The 18683-nt window shown below is 53.6% G+C and overlaps 1 protein-coding gene across 5 annotated transcripts; it reads right to left on the reverse strand.

Moving 5' to 3' along the window:
- Nucleotides 1-3736: 3736 nt before the first annotated feature.
- On the reverse strand, nucleotides 3737-18579 carry LOC127201338 (cysteine and histidine-rich protein 1). 5 transcript variants are annotated; one of them, XM_051159830.1, is made up of 4 exons: nucleotides 17620-17724; nucleotides 6867-7105; nucleotides 6074-6285; nucleotides 3737-4550 (listed from the first exon to the last, which is right to left on the reverse strand). In XM_051159830.1, exons 1-4 carry the CDS (start codon nucleotides 17710-17712, stop codon nucleotides 4159-4161), a joined length of 936 nt encoding a protein of 311 aa, XP_051015787.1. In that variant the 5' UTR covers nucleotides 17713-17724; the 3' UTR covers nucleotides 3737-4158. The 5 variants fall into 5 exon arrangements, with proteins under 5 accessions (XP_051015787.1, XP_051015783.1, XP_051015785.1 ...); XM_051159826.1 differs by lacking the exon at nucleotides 17620-17724 and adding an exon at nucleotides 14722-15093; XM_051159828.1 differs by lacking the exons at nucleotides 3737-4550; nucleotides 6074-6285; nucleotides 6867-7105 and adding exons at nucleotides 16776-17264; nucleotides 17847-17908; nucleotides 18325-18579.
- Between the last annotated feature and the right edge of the window lie 104 nt (nucleotides 18580-18683).

Below are 18683 nucleotides of genomic sequence, written 5' to 3' on the forward strand. Positions count from 1 at the left end.
ACAGTGAAACCCTGTCTTGAAAAAAACAAAAAGGCTGGGCCATGGTGGCGCCAGCCTTTAATCCCCGCACTCGGGAGGCAGAGGCAAGTGGATCGGTATGAGTTCGAGACCAGCCTGGTCTACAATACGAGTCCAGGACAGCCAAGGCTAACACAGAAAAACCCTGTTTCGGAAAAAAAAAAAAAAAAAAAAAAAAAGAGGGGGGGTGGTGGGAAGGGAAAAAAAAAAAAAAAAAAAAAGATTTATAAGGTGGGCATGGTAGGGCACACCTTTAATTCCAGCATAGCCAATGCTATACTGAGAGAGACATCCCAACAAAAATTTTATTTTTTATCTTATGTATGTTGTTTTATTTACATGTGTGTATGTGCAACTCCCATGTGCCTGGTGCCCAAAAAAGGCCTAAAGAGGGCAACTGATCCCTTGGGACAGGAGTTAGAGTCTGTTGTGAGTCACCGTGTGGGTGCTGGGAACAGAATTTGGATCCTCTGCAAGAGCAGTATATGCTCTTAACTACCGAGCCAACCTGACTTTGTTGTTGTTGTTGTTTTCCAAGGCAGGGTTTCTGTGTAGCCCTGGCTGTCCTGGACTCACTTTGTAGACCAGGCTGGCCTCGAACTCACAGAGATCCACCTGCCTCTGCCTCCCAAATCCTGGGATTAAAGATGTGGGCCACCACTGCCTGGCTTTTAATTGGTTTCTTATCACCCCTACCTCCCTCCTAACTCTCCAAGCCTAGGTAGGAGAGAAAGACGGTTAGAAGGAACAGGGGACATAGCCAGACTTAGGTCTGGCTGTTTAGGGTGGTTGTGTTCTTCGGGAAAATACCAATTTCAGCCATCAGGATATCCAGCAGCAGCCTTCTTCCTTCCCAGGGAGTTCTTTGACGCTTCCCCCACGCCCCAGCATTCCTCGAAGGGCCCTCCTCTCCATCAGAGCTCCCTTTCTCTCCCTGGGCTCTTCATATTTATATCCTCTCCAAGTCCTCAGAAGTAAACTTACTGCAGCTGGAAAAGCCCACACCCGGCTCTAGGGCCTTCTGTGAAGGGCAGGTTTTAGACTAGGCCTTGATGGGTCCCAGGCAGTTAGAAGAGCTATGGAGGCCCACACTGCCAGCCTTTTCCCAGTCCAGAGCATGCCTCTGAAGTCAAGGCCACTCCCTAGACGGCCTTGGTGATGTATGTGAAGGGCACGGTGAGGGATGAAGGACGGACTGGGAGACGATGCTTTTCCTCTAGCCCTAGTGTTCATACAACCTATGTGACTGGGCTGCTCTGACATACTCTGTATTCACAGACTGTGACCTGTCCTGAAAAACTGTATTTTACATGAACATTTGAAGAAAAACATTTATTATTAGTTGAGGGGCACACATGCCGTGGTGGTATGTGTGTGGGTCAGAGACAACCTTGTAGTCTCAGTTTCCCTTCAGAGGCAATCTAATTCCTCTATCTAGGTGCTTCACAGAGCTGTAGGCCTGGGGGTGGGGCACAGGCTGATCAGCAACAGGGGCTATCAGGGCACAGGAAGCCTCACCACGAGGCTGTCTTCTGGTAAGGAAACACAGACAAAACATGGTTTAGAATTTTTTTTTTTTTAAACTACAGGTACATACAGAAAATACTCAAAGAAAATGCAAACCACAAAACTGACATGTGAATCATTTCCAACAACCATAAAAACACTTCTTGCTCTGCTCTTTAGAAAATTATTTTTATTGTTTTGTAAATGTCTCACTTTGGGCAAACTGAGGGATGTGGTGCTCACAGTAAGCGGGGATGAGACAGGTGGATGGAGGATGAGGCCTGGCTTGGCCTGTGCAACCCCCTCTGGCAGCCTCGCCAACACCTACTGAGGCTGACCCCCTCTGCCATCCTCAGAGACAACAGATAAAAGAACCAGGGTAGGACAGCAAGATAACAAGATTCTGGACACGAGCCAGTAGGTATGGTGCCCTCTCCCCCTAAATAAAGGGCCCACAGGGACAATGCTGAAAGGTTTGTACGCTAGTCCCTAGCATAGGCAAGAGCCATACTAGTCTTTTCCATGTCTGGTTCCTCTGGCCTGGAAGGCTCAACTGCTGCACATGACAGTCATAGTGTAGGGGCCACACTGAGATGTCACTGAGAGGTCTTATCAGTTCTCCTGGGTACCCTTAGACAGACTACACCCCTAGGTGGGCACTGCCCCTAACTCTATGTGTGCTTTGAGGTATGCCTCTCAGCTCCATACACACATACTCAAAGCGCTGTTGCCTGAGGCCCTGCCAGCCCAGCTTTACTCCTCGTGCCTGCCTACCGTGTCCCAGCTGGCTTGCGCCCATGGGGAATAAGCCTCTTGTCCTGTTTTCCCGGGAGACCTTCAGGGTGCTTTATGAGTCAAGTCTCTCATACATCCAGACATGGGTTATTAGGGCAAGCTGGCCCTGCCCTGCCTTTTCACGTCATCACCTAGCAATCTAGAGGGACTCCCAGAGGGGCCCCCTCTGTTTTCCAATGATCCTCTGCGCCTGTCAGGTGAGCAGCGTGCTTGAGGAGCTGCCCCTAGGGGCAGAGAAGAACAAGGGCCGGTGTCTGAGTCAAAGGCCACTGCTCCCGTCGATGTGCTGGAATCTGGCACGGGGTCCCTTGGAGTAGGCAGAAGCTAACCAAGGGCCTTCCCAACCCTCCTGGCCAGGCCACATATGCTGAGAACTCCCTCAAGCCTGACGCAGGAAGCCAAAAAAGGTGCTGAGGAGGCAGGAGGCTACACTGGCCTATTCCTGGCTGTGTTCAGGAAACAGATGAAGCCTGTACCCCACGTCACAGTTCCTTTTCTCCACATTGCTCAGCCCTTTGCCCTCTTGAAGGCCAGGTTAGAATATCAGTCTTGCACCCACGTGGCCAGGGCTACCCTGTCCCTTAGCTTGGAAGGCACAGGGCAGTTCAAGCCCAGGCTCAGCAGCTGGCATGGGGTGGTAGGGACTACTTAAGAGGCATGTGAAGGTCTGGTTAGGGCAGAGAAAACCGGTTCTTTGGTATTAAAGCAACAAAAAGCTATGATAGAAGAGCCTCATCTCCTAAGCAAAGATTGAAGGAGGCAAGTCCTACCCTTCTCAGTATCTCTGAGGAATCCAGGAAGAAAGGACCAGAGCCTAGCCCTATCAAGCATGGCTGCTCCATATTCTGTGAGGCCCTAATACTTGTTCTGCTTACAATGACCACTCGGAGCATCTGTGAATGGCCTAGCAAGGGGAAGGCCTACGTTGCCTAGGCAATAGACCATGCTGCTCTGTCCTGGTCCTGTGGTGCCCTGGCCACCACTAAATGCAGGTCTCACAGACAGTGGCTGCCTCCTTGGCACCCTGCGGACACCTAGCCCTCTATGCTGAGTAAAGCAAATGGATTCCTTTTCACTAAAACTGCATCACTTAAAGAGCCTGTAGAGTTTCATTTTTTCCTTGAACAGACAGAATTTCACCCTGCATTCCGAAAACATTTGCTGAGCCCTACTGGCCAAGTCCTGCTTCCTTTGAGTGGCCAATGGCTAGGGGAGGCCAACCCTCTCTGGCTCACTGGCCAGGCCTTAGTCCCAACCCCTCTGGTAAGACTGTCAGGGGAAGTGTCTCTCAAGTCTCTCCTGGGACGCACACGTAGGTGCAGGATCAGGGACAGGGCAGATTCTGACCACCAGGCCAAACCAAAGCTCTCATGAAGTCCAATCACGGCCACGCCTTCCCCTCCAACAAAACAGAAAGTAGGAAACAAGGCTGCCTTTTTAATTGCAATCAAATATGCTGTCTGAAGTCAGCCAGGGCCCCTGAGCCCGGCCAGGGAACCACCGTGCCACCTCGATGTGCGGATGGGAGATTGGGTAAGGGTGGTTGGCTTCTTGCCCTCCTCACCACCTGTACCTGAGGAGGCCAGAGTACTGTTTCCACTGTGGTCAGCCCAGCCTCTGGCTGCCTGCAGGAGGTGGGAGGCAAAGGGGAGGAAGGTGAGCCAGAGGCAGGGACCCCGTTGCACACGCATGCAGACTTTCTCAAGTGTTTGATTTTGTTTGTTCTCCTCCTCTGCTAAAATGATCCGATAGTTGTGTGAAGCTGCTGCCAAGCCAGGGATGGGTGGGACAGCACTACTGGACTGCGGCCCTCTGCTCCTCAGGGGTCTTGGGTCCATTCTACTTCTGTATTTGGAACAGGAAAAGCCGCAGGTTAATGTTCTTGGCGGCCAGCAGCTTGTTGCACTCCACAGAGTCGATGATGGGCAGTGGTACATAGTCTGTCTCATTGCTCTCATTGGTGAAGACAAAGTGGTAGATGACAGGACTGATCCTCACATCATCATATGGGCCCTTGAGCAGAAGAAAAGAGCACTCCAGGGGCGCTGTGACCTTGCTCTTGAGGAGTAGCTGGAAGGAAAGTGTGCGCTTACACGACAGGTTGGGGTTGCGCTCCGAGTCATTCACACGAGCCTTCAGGACCCATGTCTGGTTCAGTACTGTGAACCGTGGTGTTTCATAGTACAGACGTGTGATGAAGTCATCAGTGCGATAAGGCCGGAACTGAACCTCTGTGGAGACAGACAGGGCCAGACAGCCAACTGTTAGTGCTGGGGAGGGCCAGGGGGTGGCGCCTTCCCCGACAGGCCAAGGACAGGCTCAGCCAGGGAGGAAGGCAACTTACCCAGACAGCGTGTTCTACTTGTCACAAGGCAAGTCAAATGCAATTATGGCAAATGGAAGTGCACAAGCTTTGGGGGAACAACTACGAACAGAATTAACACCAATTAGCTGGAAAGTCCTGAGGCTGTGGGACATTAGGCCATATGGCCCAGGTGTGGCCAACCCACAGAGCCACCCTCCTTACCCTCAGCGCCCTGTCCCCGGAGGGGCGGGGTAAGCAGACACACAGACAGGATACAGTTCTGAGAACAAGTGCACTTTATTGGTTCGGATACAAAGCTGCCAGAAAAGCCGGCAGGTGGGCATATGGTATCTGGTCCTGCCCAAAGGGAGTGCCAAGTCCTCGGTGTTGTACTGTGATGTGGATTCTGCCCGCTGTCGCTTAGCAGGCAGACCTGCCTTTGCAGTCCTGTGGCTGGCACGTCCTGCTGTGGATGTGTGGGCTCTTAGACAGCCAGTCCTTCCTTCATGGACAGGGCTTCCCACCCAGCCTCTGCTGTAGCCACATGGCCTGGCCCACCCAGATCCCAAAGGCCATGACATCAGCCAAGGCTACTCTTAACCAAGAGCCATAGTTCTCTGCTGGTGTAGGCCCCTGGGCTCTTTGCATCTCAGGCCTGTTTGGGCTAGTCTAGGCAGCATGGCATGATTGGCTGTCCAAGCCTGCCTTGGGTGCTCTGAGCTGGCCACCTGCCGCAGGCTGAGCAGTAGAGGGAATGGAGTTTCCCTGAGTGGCCCCAGTATCAGCAGATGCTTCTTGTTCTCTGGCCCAAGTTGCAGCCTGGCTCTTGCTCCCCGATATGTTCAGAGCTGCTGGCAGATGCCTGGGAGCCATGAGGTCCAGTGAGCATAGGCCCAGTCCAGCCTACTCATCTGTGGGCATCCACTCCCAGTTCTACAGTTTGAGCTGAGACCCTCAGCTTGTTCTGGAGCCCTGTCCCCGAACAGCTTCTTGCCAGTCTCAGGAGGCCCTGTGGCCTTCAGTGAACATCTGCAGACAGGACCTGACTTGAAGGAATGCTCTTCTTGCTCCATGCTCCAAAGGTAAGGCCCCAAACTCCCAGACTGCCCAAAACATACCCAATTTCTAGTAAGACCCAACCATCCCAAATATGTGGAGCCCCATACAGTGAGGGAGGGGTCATCTTGCTGGGGTGGTGGTGTGGGGGGCAGGACAGGTGGGAAGGACCTCTGTAGGAGCCATGCAGGTGCATCCCTCCTTCTACAAAATCTCCAGCCTATCTTCTTCCCCAAAGCATCTCCCTAGCCATCTGGAGCTTGTCCAGAGCCTGGCCATCGGCGCAGCCTATGCCCACTGCCCAGAGCCTACTGCCTCCCCTACTCTTGGCTGCCAGCCTGTTAGCCCCAAACAGCAGCTGTGTAGCATGCAGGGGAATGTGGGGTGCCTCACCTGTGTAGCCAATCTTCTCAAAGCTGAGCAGGCTGAAGATGCTGTTGTAGAGCTGCATCTCCTTGCGGTGGCTCTGGTCCATCTCATCCAGGATCTCCATCAGCTCATTGCCTGTCTTGGTTGGGTGAGCACATGCAGCTTCATGCACTGTCAGCTCATGGAAAGGGCCGTGCCATGGGCAGCCAATACGCTTGTACTTGCACTGTGTCACCCTAGAAGGAGGTCGGAACAGGTGGTCAACTTTGTGGCTGGAGCAAATGTCATGCCCAGTACTCTTTCAGAGACTACTTCTGCCCAACCAACCCCTTCCCTGTAAGACATGCTGAACTGTGAGCCCAGCCACTTACAGCACATGTAGGCATGCATACGGAAGAGACTGGAGGAAAGAGGCACTACATCTGTGAGCCAACCTGCTTCCTGTGCTCAGTACTGACGTCTCTCTGCTTGGCGGTCACTGCCTGTTGACCATGGTACTGGACTCCACATAACTTCATTCAAAGAAAGCTCTTGCCATGGAAGTGGCTGTTTCTAGGTGCTGGGATTGGGTTGCCCAAAAGTCTTACTCAAACTTTCCAGAGCTTTGGAACTGATCCTGGTGTAGTGGACATTTCAAGGGCCTACCAAATAGCCACGAAGAATCCTAGAGGGCCAGCATCAGATCCAGAGAGCAACTAGTGTAGACACTAACTGGTTTCTGTGAAAAGGCATGCTCTTACCACCTGGAGCTACAAGGTTATCACTGGGCTGCAGATGTGGTCCCCATGGCTCAAGGCCACACCTTCACCATGGTTACCTGTCCTGGCATTCCTCTTTCTGGTGCCTCTCTAGGAGGGAGCGAGGAAACTGACGCAGACAGAAGCCACACTCTGAAGGCAGCTCGCTCACAGCTTTCTCCACAGCCAGGTTCCGGCAGCAGAGGCTCTTACTGATCTCACAGCGACAGTTGGGACACGTGGCCTGCTCCTCCTTCAGCCGGGCATCTGCTAGTAGGTGGATAAAACAGCCAGCGCACATCAAGTGACCGTTAGTGCACTGCGGAGAAGGAGAGGGAGGGGAAGCTCAGACCTGTGGGATGCTTGCACGCACACGTGCCCACCCACACTCGCTGGCTCCAGCCAGACCAGTTGTCCTCAGGACTCTAAGTGAGAAGTACCCACTGGCTCCCAAGCGCTGCTAGTATCTAGTGAATGTGGAGAGCTGCTTGGGCTGTTATGCCAGAATAGAGCTAGCTCTGGTTTTGTGGAGAACAGGGTCTTATCAGGTCATGGGGTGCTGGCTACATCAAAAGCAGGCCTGGCTGGCAACTGCTTAGCCACATCTGGGCTTGGAACTTGGCCTTTCTACTTTTCCCATCATAGAAGACTGACTCTTGGCTTGACCTTGCAGGGGCACCCAGCCAGCATCTGTTCATGGGGTCACGGTTACTGCTGAGGTAGGCATTTTCCCCCTGGCTTCCAAAAGGTTGTTCATGTGGAGACTAAAGTGGCTCAGGCTGAGATCAACCCTGGCCTCTCCACACCAGCCCTTGCTGATAAACCCAGGTGAGAAGCAGCAGCTACGACCAGGGAGGTGACTACCTACTGTGGCTGCTTCAGAGCCAATGGCACACAGCCTATGGCAGGCAGAGGCTACATGGGTTTGGGTTGAAGGCAGGTAGGATCTGGTACTGAGTTGGAAAATGGGAACAGCTGGAGCAGACCTGCCAGTGGGAGGAGGGGGCGGGGGCTTGCTTACACAGACACAGACTGCTAGAATTACTCTTTTTTTTTTTTTTTTTTTTTTTTTAAGGTTTTTCGAGACTGTCCTAGACTCACTTCGAAGACCAGGCTGGCCTCAAACTCACAGCAATCCACCTGCCTCTCCTCCTAAGTGCTGGTATTAAAGGCGTGCACCACCATGCCCGGCTTAGAATTACTCTTATCCTGGGTCTCTTACTGACTCTACTGATTTGGTGCCATGAGACACAGGATGGGCTGAGAACCCTGTATCAGGGTGAGCTTCCACACTGTGAGGACTCAGTGTTAAAGGAGAGACCACTATATCAGGCCTACCACGCCGAGGCTACTCTATAGAGTGTGCAATAAATAAAGAGACATATGTAGTCATTGCCTGCCCATGTCAGGAGGTCACTGCTATGCTTAACAGACCTAAGCTGCTCTCTGAGTCCTCAGGCTGCAGCTAAGAAAAATACTTCTGCCCTTTCTTCAGGGTGTTAAACCCTGAAAGGGACTGTAGACCTGAGCCCAGATCCTCATATGAGCCTCTCAGTCACTGCCCCTACCCCAACTGCATGATTGATGGACTCTACGTGCTGAAGATTGATGGTGATAGAGGCTGATGTGGAATCCATGCCCACAGAGACATCACATGATTATCTACAACCAAGCAAACCTAAATTTTGTTGAAAATCAAAACATGCACTCAGCCAGAATAGCCTGGCTGAGCTGGGCCTGGATGAAGAGGACACAGCAAGGGCCAGCCAGAACCAGGTCTGGACACATTGGCTAGCTGAGGTGCACATGGAGCTCCAAACCGTTGTGCCCATCCTTTGAAGTCAATGGGAAGGGGCTCAGGGTTGGAGCTGGGAAGAGGTATCGCAGGTGCTGATCAAGGGCCCAAGTCACAGTTCTTTTATCCCCCATCTGTCTGGGGACTTCCTGGGACAATGACTATTGTTCCTTCTAGAAAGCAGGAGGGAATACCACACAAAATTAAATGTTCATGTATTCCAGAGAGGCAATCAAAGTGGGGTGTGACCACACAGCATCCTCCAAGAACTCGATACAGAACTGGGGTTGGTATAAGCTCAGCACTCAGCAGGCACAGGCAGAGGTGGGATTGTTTGAGGCCAGCTTGGAATACAAAGTGATTTCTGGGCCAGCCTGGGCTACATGGTGGAACCCTGTCTTAAGAAAAGTAAAAAGTTCACTTAGCAAGACACAAGCCAGCACTAAGATTTCCAAGGACCCTGCAGCCCACTACACTCTGTGCAGAGCTCTAGTCTCTTTCTGGTAACAAGCTGCTTGAGGCTCATATGAGGATCTGGGCTCAGGTCTACAGTCACTTTCAGGGTTTAACACTCTGAAGAGAGAGCAGAAGTATTTTTCTTAGCTGCAGCCTGAGCCTCTCAAGGTTTCTAAGCCAGGCTGATACCTGTTCTTAATCTCAGCCCAGGAATACTTGGGAAGAAGTCCTGGGCCCTCTTAATGGGAGCTGAGGCTGCCAATCTTACCCCTGCCTCTCAGTATCACTGCCCCCTACCCCAAAAGCCACCAGAGCCTGGGCTGGGGCTGGCCACAGGGCCCACTCTCCTGGGAATTCCAGACTCAAATCAATTCTACACCACATGGGAGTGGTGCTCATCTTGCTTTCCTCTGGGTCCCTCTGGGGGAGTCTGCAGGCCTGGGAAAAGTGAGGCGTGGGCTCTGATAGTTCAGCTCTGAGTGGCAGGATAAGCCCCAAGATGTTCCGTGCCCAGCTAAGGGCCAAAATACACCCACTCGGAGCTCCTCAGCAGCCATTCAAGATGGTCTGTCTCTAGGTAAGTTCTATGTAGACAACACATTCACTCATCTGGAGCCCTCCTATAACTTCTTGAACAAGACCTAACTTCAAATATAAAGCCCAGGACAGCCATATTTAGCCTTGGCTGGACACTGTGCCTATCCTGCCTTGTACCCACTGCCTACTCAAAAGCTTGGCCGCAGATGATTCCACAGTACTAGCCCCAGCGCCTAGGCGTCCCCAGAAACTGCTGCTGCCATCCCACCACCATGTGAACTCTGGACTTCTATCCACGATGACACTGCAGGTCTTTCTAGGCCCTCTTATGATAGATACTGACTTGGAGCTCAGCCCTCAGCCTATAGGTCACCAACTGCATGATGTTGGACTTATCATCTTCTCTCTATAGGTCTCAGTTTCTTCCCAGGCACAGGATGCTATAGGAGAGGCAATGTGTTGCAACAAAACTTGACACTCAGATTACACAGCTTCAACAAATGCCACCCCTGTAGTTAATCACGTCAAGGCCTCTAGGGCTCCATCCTCAGGGCTGAGGTCTCAGGCTCCTCTAAATGGTCCAGAAATAGTTATTGCTCTTGTACCCCCAAGACCAGGACCTAGCGCTTCTATCTTCTATCCAGCAGGCAGCTCACACATGCTTAGTCTATGCATGCCTAGGGCAGGAGTGTTCTATTTGAGCTGGGCTCTCATTTGGGTGAAGGGGCTAGATGAAATAGCTATGCTTAAGGAGAGGCCCTGCCCCTGAGCCACGAAAAGGTCTCAGAAATGGGTCCTCCACCACTTATAGTTGGCCACAAGTTCACTGTAGTCAGTCAGAATCTTTCAAGCCTGAACACATGTTCCTGGCAAATATTGAGGACCCAAAATACAATATGGGGTGGCACCCACACCCATATGAACAGCCTACCCTTCTGCTCAGGGCATCACGGACTCACAGACTCTTGATAGAAGCCACTGGCACCCAATTGTACTAGTACCAAAGTAGTGTTCAGCTGTCTGGAGGCTGTTTTCCTCTAGTCTTACATGACATCTAGGTAAGACTCTGTCAGGCCTAGTGGCACCTTGAAGCTTGACCCAGCTTTTTGAACCTCCATAGACAAGCATGGGCCTGAGCAGAACTGGCTCCTTTTCCATGGATACACAGCCAGTATGGGGGAAGCAAGGACCAGAACCTTCCACTCAGGCTGCTGGATTTGAAGTTCTAGGCTAGTCATATCTAGGACTCAGATAGGGTCACAGAATAGGACTTTTACTCAGAAATAAACACTGCTTAGATTTAAAAGTAGCTCAAAATAACAAATTACTTACACACACACACACACACACACACACACACACACACACTCATTGCTGTTGCTCACAGACATCCATAACTCCTGTTTCAGGAAGCCTTGTTCTGATGTCTGCAGTGTCAGGCACATACATGGTGTACATACATATAACATGTGGGTAAAACACTCATGCACATAAAAATAAATAAGGAGAAAGAAGCTTCATCATCATCACCATCAGTGCCAGAGGATCCCAGGCCATGTGTGTGAAAGCCCCTGGACACCAAGTAACCTCAGAAGGGGTCTTGGGCAGAGATGGAGCAAATGCTTTCTGGGCTTTTTGTCAACTGGATATTCAATCTCCGATGATCAGAGGCAAAGGCAAAAGAACATACCAACTCTCTTCTAGGGCAGAGTGGGAAGGATGGGAGTCCCTGTAGAAGGGAAGAGAGAAGGCCGAGATGGGGTTTTGTTACAGCCAGGCCGAAGAGGAAGCACGAGGCAGGTAGGAATGTGGAGAGGGCAGCTCCAGGGAGGACCATGTAGGAGCAACAGTGGAACAAGTGACCAAGGGTCTTGGTCACAGAAAGCATCTGGGCCCATGCCAGATATAGCTGGATCCACCATATTCTGTGGCAGAGGTCTCTTTAAGTGATCCCTGACCTTAAAAGCTTGTGAAGGGTGGGAGGAAGGAACAGTATCTTTGCAAGCTGCAGAGCTAAGGGGCTGAGCCTGGCTGACACCTGAGGAAAGGGTCAAGGCTACATCTATCTTACAAAGGCCCACACTGGGCTGTGCGTGAAGGACTGCAGCAGGGAAGCCAGGGGGAGTGGGCCAGGGCTCAGGATACGGTTGCAACCTCCCAGGCTGGGACTCCCACAGGGTAGGCACTTCTGTGTTCAGTACTGACTGGTTACGTTGCCCTCCCGCCTCATGAATACATCCAGAACAGGAAGCCAGCATGAACTGCCTGCCCAGACTGGATTACCTACAAGTTCTTGTGAGGGTTCCCCCCCCCCCCCCCCGGCCTCATGCCACTTACCAAGCACCTAACTCTGGAAGGGTCCACCCTAGACTCAGGAAGATGGCCACACACCTTGCTAGGCCAGTTGCCCAGGATATACCTAACACCCACACAGAGAACATCAAAGCATGCACCTGTTGTACCTGCTACAGCACTTGACACAGGCCCCAGGGACAAGAGCTACTTGGTTGATGGCCTTGGTCAGGCAACCTGAACAACTTTCCTGGTCTGTGATATGCCAGTGTGTGAGTATGGCCCATGGGAATTGGCCCTGAAGGTCCAAAGGCTGCTCAGGGCCAGGTGGATAAGGCCACATATATAGAGCCCAAATCTGTTCTTGTCTGCCTCCCTGTGCTTCTCTGGCCACACAGGTGATATAATGGGTAATACAACACTCTCAAGTTACCATGCACCCAGGCAACTCCAGCAGCCCACAGATCTTCTCCCACAGTCCAGTGTCAGGCATAGCGTGGTTAGCCACTTCTTTTCACCCCAGCAGGGCATTGGACTCAGCCCCCAGAATGCACAGCATGGCTGGTGCCACCTGGAGCCAAGTGTTCTGCTACAGTCAGGCAAATGTTGCCAGCAAAAGCTGAGGGTGGAAACTGGTTTAAAGAGGCAGCCCATCAACACGGGTCAGACAAGAAGGTTAGCAGAAGATAGAAGAGCTGAGGTCAGGCAGAGGTGGTGACCGCAGCGGATCCTGACCAGGGATCTTCCCATGACATCTGTTCTCAGATCCCCTGAGAAGACGAGGCCAGAACTTTGGAGAGGCCTGTCTGGCGCTGTGGTGGGGATAGCAATAGGGCCCTCCAGGGCTGCTTTGCACATGGCGGGAGACTGCCATGAAGTGTCTCTGGCAGCATTCCTAGATCCCAGGAGACCTCCTTCCTCTAGCGTCACTCCCACTACACATGTAACCTGCGGGCAGTCAAGGTTCTGACATTTGCCCAAGAGTCTTCCAAAATCACGTACTGTAGAGATTCTCAGTCTTTGCAGGTGACAGGGAAACATCTTTGCTCTAGGTGCTTACCTAGGCAGGAGGGAGGTGGGAAGGAGGCTAGTGGTAGAGCCTAGAGACCAGTGTTAACACCCATAGCTCCTCTGGGCCCCCAGTGTGCTCTCAGGGAACCCCTGGCTACCTTCAGCCTGGGACAGTACCTGGGGAGGCAGCCCTTCTACTCACATACTCCATTACATCTCAGCTGCCTGACTTCAGATACCCAAGCTGGAGCAACTCCTAACACAGTGTGGACTGGTTTGAACCAGCTAGTATTATTAGTCACTCTGGGCAGAAGCAGAATTGTGGCTCTCTGTGTAGATCAAAGCAAATATTGTGTGGCCTACCATTACACCAGGTTCAACCAGGAACCCCCTGGAGTCCTTGGGACTCCCTTCCACTGGCCTGTCTCGCTGGACTCTCACTAAATCCTAGGAAAGGAAGAGCTCTTCCATTAAGAAGGTCCACGAAGCCAAGACAAGAAAAAAGTTGGTTGTGAGGTGGTGCTCGAATCAGCAGCTGTGGAAAATGTGCCTCCAGGTGGCCTCAGCCTAACAGCTAGGAGGGTGAGTGTCCTGTCCAGGTCCCTAGGATCCCTCTCCCACACACTCCACACACCTCGCCCCCCAACCTCAAGCCAAGGCAGAAGGAACATGGAGATCCAAAGGGTGGAAAATAGCTACATAGACTAGACCTATACTGGCCCACAGCCAGGTCATCTGTCTAAAGAAAAGCAGGGAAACAGGCCCCAGCAGCCACTTTTAGCTCCCTTAAGTACAAAGAAAGCTGATAGGGACTGGGTTTTTGTTTTTGTTTTGCTTTTGGAGACAAGGTTTCTTTGTGTAACCTTGGCTGTCCTGGAACTCACTCTGTAGACCAGGCTGGCCTCAAACTCAAAAGAGATCTGCCTGCCTCTGCCTCTGCGGAGTCCAGGGATTAAAGGCAAGCACCACCACCGCCGCCGCCGGGGCTCTGCTTTTCAAAGAGGCTGGGAACTGAGGTGGGAAAAGACCAGGGAAAGGCAGACAAACATTTCCCACTGCACCAGAGGTCTGCTGTTTTACCTGGGAGTGGGCATGTTAGACCCACATAGACCAGGACTCTTGAGTTCCACTGGCACAATGTGTCTTCAGATGGGAAGGGGTAGGGTAAAGTTCCTATGCACTGGCAACCTTGGAAGCCAGCTTAGCATGGGTGAGGTGGACCTGAGGAGGGAAACTGGCCAGGCTGGGGCAGGAGAAAGTACCCAGGGAAGAAGGTTTTGTTGCAGGTGTACAGGTGGCTTCCTCCAGATCAAGACTAGGAAGGGATGTGAGGCCTTCCCTTCTTCCAATTCTTAGGAGGAAACAAAGCTCCTCCATGGGGCACAAAAGAAGACACACTTAGTTATTCACACATGGAAAGACACTCTTGTGCGGAGGGCGTGTGTGTGTCTGCCAGAATTGGAGCCCTAACTCCAGTAAAGAAGCGTCTTCAGCCAAGGGGTCTAGAAGTAAGGTACAGTGCTGATGAGCAGTAGGAGAGGTGGGCGAGCACCTGTTCACAGATTTCTGCGAGGTCAGCTGAAAAGAATCTGGACTATGTCAAGGGGGGCACCCTAGAGGAACCAAAAGGTGAAGATAAGCGATCTAAGGGGGAGAGAGGACATTCAGACCGGGAAGTAAAGGGTACCAGAGAACACAAAAAACGAGGTTCAGATCAAGAAGAGACAAGAGCGGGCTTTCGCAGGCCGGGAAGGTGGACGTTTGGATAGGAAGGGTTCCCGGCCACCGGCCACCGGCCACCGGCCTCCAGGCGACGCGGCACCGGGCCAGGCCGGCGGCCCTACCTGGTACACGGAAGCCTTGGGCAGGTCCAGGCACACGGTGCAACACAGCACCGAGTAGAGCCGTTCCTCCAGCTTTCCGCTGCCCGCTGCCACCGCCGCCGCCGCCGCTTCGGCCGCCTCGGCCGCCCGCAGCCGCTTCTTGGGCGGCGCGTCGGGGTCGCCGGCCGCCTCTTGCAGCTGCCGAGCGCCGGCCAGGCCCGCCTCGTCCGGGATCCCGGGCCCCGCCGCCTCGCCCAGAGCCGCCGCAGCCGGCCCCGCGACAGCCCCAGGCCCGGCCCCTAACCCAACCCCGGCCGGCACAGCACCCGCGGGCCCAGCAGCCGGACCACCCCCGCCGGCCTCCTCGGCGCCGGACATCGCGGCCAGCCGGCCCGGCGGGCGAGTGCCGGCGCGCTAGCCGGCTGGAAGTTAGGGTCGCCGCGCGCTCCTGCCGGCTTCTCGCTGCCGCGGCGACCCCGCAGCCTGCCCACCGTGCAGCTGCCTCAGTGGGCCTGGCCCGCGCGTCTGCCCGCAGCCTCCCCGGCCACCAACCCCGGCGCGGCCGCCATCTTTGTTTTCGCTACGGACCCCCCCCCCCACCACCGCCCCCTCGTCCTCCTTGTCACGTGGTCCTCGCGCGAGCCAATGGTAGCGCCGTGAGGGCCAAGATGATAACGCGGCCACAGCCAATTGACGAGCGAGAAAGCTGGAGGGCCCACCCACTCTAGGAGGCGAACAGAAGGGGGGTGGGGTCCAGGAGGCTGGCGGGGAGAGGGGGCGGCGGGGCCGGGGAGAGGGCGGGGAGCAAGGGTGCGCCCCTGGAAAGGTACAAACCACTCTGGGGTCTGGAGAGGCACCCAGGGGTAAGACTACTTAAAACTACAAAGCACCCCTAGACTCCCGTGTCGGTGTGCGCCTGTGCTATTGTCCACAGAAGTCCGAGCTTTCGTACGCCAGGCTCTGGCCTAGCTGACCAGGGAAGGGCATGAACTTGAAAAACCCACTGACCACCACCACTCTTGCGCAATGGGGGTAAAGGTCACCAAGACACAACGGCAGAACAGCGAAGGGTTGGGTACATTTCCTAACCCACCTGTTTGGCCCAGCCCCGGAGTTGGAGGTTAAAAAAGGGTCCATCGAGGAAAATGAGGGTCTGCGAGGGTCTTAAGTTGTAAGACGGGTCTTGCACAGACAAGACGGTATCAAACAGGTAGTTATCAAGTGGGTCCAGAGAAGGGATGTGCAGTTGCTGGGAATCGCTGAAGTAGAGCTCTCTTCTGCCCTTTACTTAACTCAGCCATCAACTTGTGAAGGTCACTGCCCCAGAGGGCCACCTGCCAGGTCCACCAAGGATATATTTAAATCTACAATGTCCCAGGAAACCAAGGCCCCAAACTGTGTCTACTCAGCATTGAGCTTCTCTTTTCTATTTTTTTTTTTTTCCTATTCCTTTCTCTCTTTCTTTTTTGGATGCAGTCTCACTATATGTAACACAGACTATTCTGGAACTCACTGCGTAGACCAGCCTGGCCCAGAACTCACAGAGATCCGCTTGTCTCTGCCTCCCAACTGGAATTAAAGGCCTGAACCACCATGCCCAGCACACTGGGGTTCTCCTGGCAAGCCTGCCAGAATGCCATGGGGGAATAAAGCCTTATGGTAGTTACTGCACATTATCCTTTCTTTGCCCAGGGAACATCAGCAGATCTCCTTGGAGGCCTTAGGAAGCTAGCTCAAGAATAAGCAGATTCCATACTTATGTATATTCCTAAGGTTTATTGGAAATCAGGCCTCTGACTCACAACCATGTTCCTCTCAGAATCAGGCCCCCCAGAGTGTGCTGCAGACCTGGCCCTTGAATTCTGGTTTAGGTAAGCTTCCACACAGGCAGGACCAGAGAAGGGATAGCACCCAAGCCCCGCCCCATCACAGCAGGCCCACTTGAAGAGGAAGGAATGCTTTTCCCTAACTACGGGAGAGAGGAGTCCCTAGGCCACTAGGATGGGAAGGAGTACCTGGAACAGAAGCCCCGCCTTGCCGCGTATTAGCTCGCCCGCCCCGCCCACTCCACCCCGTCACTCCCACTGCAAGCGCTGTGTGCGAAGGGCCCGGCAATAGGCCCAACTGCCCGCAGTCAGGGCCCAACGACAGACATCCTCCCTCGGCAGCAGCAGGAGCAGCCTGTCCTCTTCCAGCCGGCTTAAGAGACCTGCCACACCCAGCATGGCACCCCCCCACATCCCATAAGTGTTGGCTGTGAAAACAGCTACAATAAGGATGGTCACGGCAACCACCAGCAGCACTGCCTGCCCAGCTACGGAGCACCCTTCAGGGCCAAGGTGGTCCCCAGCCACTGCCAGCACCATGCCTCCTCCCAGAAGCAGATTGGCAGAAGAGTGGTCCCCATTCACCCAGTGGAAATCGAAGGCCAGAAGAGGCAGACCTATGACTGTGGCAACCCAGGCTCCAGCGAGACAGTCTTCTTGTGAGCTCAGCCCTGGGGCCAGCATGGTGATGGCGGCAACGGTCTGTAGCAGAAAGCCAGCAGCAGCTCCTCGACTGCACTGTTGACACAGGGAAAGACAGACGTGTTGTTAAGGGAAAAGGAGGCAGGAGTCACACTTTTAAATAGGAAAGAGAAAGCCGGGAGCGGTGGCGCACGCCTGTAATCTCAGCACTCTGGGAGGCAGAGGCAGGTGGATCCTTGTGACTTTGAGGCCAGCCTGGTCTATAAAGTGAGTCTAGGACAGCCATGGTTACACAGAGAAACCCTGTCTTAAATAACCAAATAAATAAAATTAAATTAAAAAATGGGAAAGAGTTTGGCGCTGCCAAGGGTACCCAGCCTTATACATGCCTCCCGACACCCTCTTAAGTGCAGGACCTACATAGTCAGTTTGTAAAAGTAAGGATATTCACCTGGACAGAGCTCACCGCTGCATGCAGAGACACCCCTGCCAGCACCAGGTGGGACAGGATGGTGCTCCATTCACTCCTGGGTTTGGAGACCATGACACCTTGAATCGTAGTGAATTTGAAGAGATGGGAAAGGAATCTTCAGATTTGGTGAGAAAGAAGAGTGTACAGACAGAGGCTGGCAATTGGAGTCCTTAGTGCAGCCCTTTGGCAATTTCAAGTTCAAGAGACCTTTGACATTAGAAGAGATTCAGTCCTAAACTTCTGGAAGCCCTGAGGTCGCTGAACTCACCTGCAAGGAAGAAGGTAAATTTGCTGGGGAAGGGGAATGAGATTGGACCCTGGCGCCGAAGCAGGATGTCAGGCCAGGAACGGCAAGACGCGCAGTCCCTTGCTGTGGTCTGAGCCACTTGAAGAGAAAGGGTCTTCCACGCCCGGGGAGGGAAGGAGCGCAGAAGCGCAGACCTGCCTGCGACAGGCAGCACGCAGCACCTGGCGACGCGGACCCGAAGGCCTGATCCTGCCTCCAACAGTCAGCCCCGCCTCCTAGCCCGCCCTCCCGCGGAGCCGACCGGAGCCGTCCACTTACCTTCACCAACGAGAGGCGGTCGGGCTAGAGCGGCGGGGCGGGGCCTGTGGAGGGCCGTGGGAGGCTCTGGAGGGGTGGGGCTGGGAGGGTGGAGGTCATAGCCAGAAGCTGTTCCGTACTGGCTTGTGTTTTTAGATAGGCTCTCTCAATGTAGCCTTAGCTGTTCTGGAACTTGCTGTATAGAGCACGCTGGCCTCAACCTCACAGAGATTCGCCTGCCTCTGCCTCCCTAGTGCAGAGATTAAAGGCGTGAGTTACTACCCACCGGCTTCAGTGCAGGTTTGCTCCTGCACCGAGATTGTCAAGGGTCCAGGGTCTGAGGCGGGGATGCAGGCGGGGCTTCCGTAGAGTAGGATCTGACTGAGAGAAGAGAGGTGGCGCTTCAAGGGATTTGGGCGGAGCTGTGAGTCCAGGCGGGTGGGGCTTTGACTGTGGGAGGGGCGAGGTTGTGACCGATGGGGAGGTCTGGGCGGGACTG

This window comes from Acomys russatus, chromosome 17, assembly GCF_903995435.1.
Source record: "Acomys russatus chromosome 17, mAcoRus1.1, whole genome shotgun sequence".
NCBI lineage: Eukaryota > Metazoa > Chordata > Mammalia > Rodentia > Muridae > Acomys > Acomys russatus.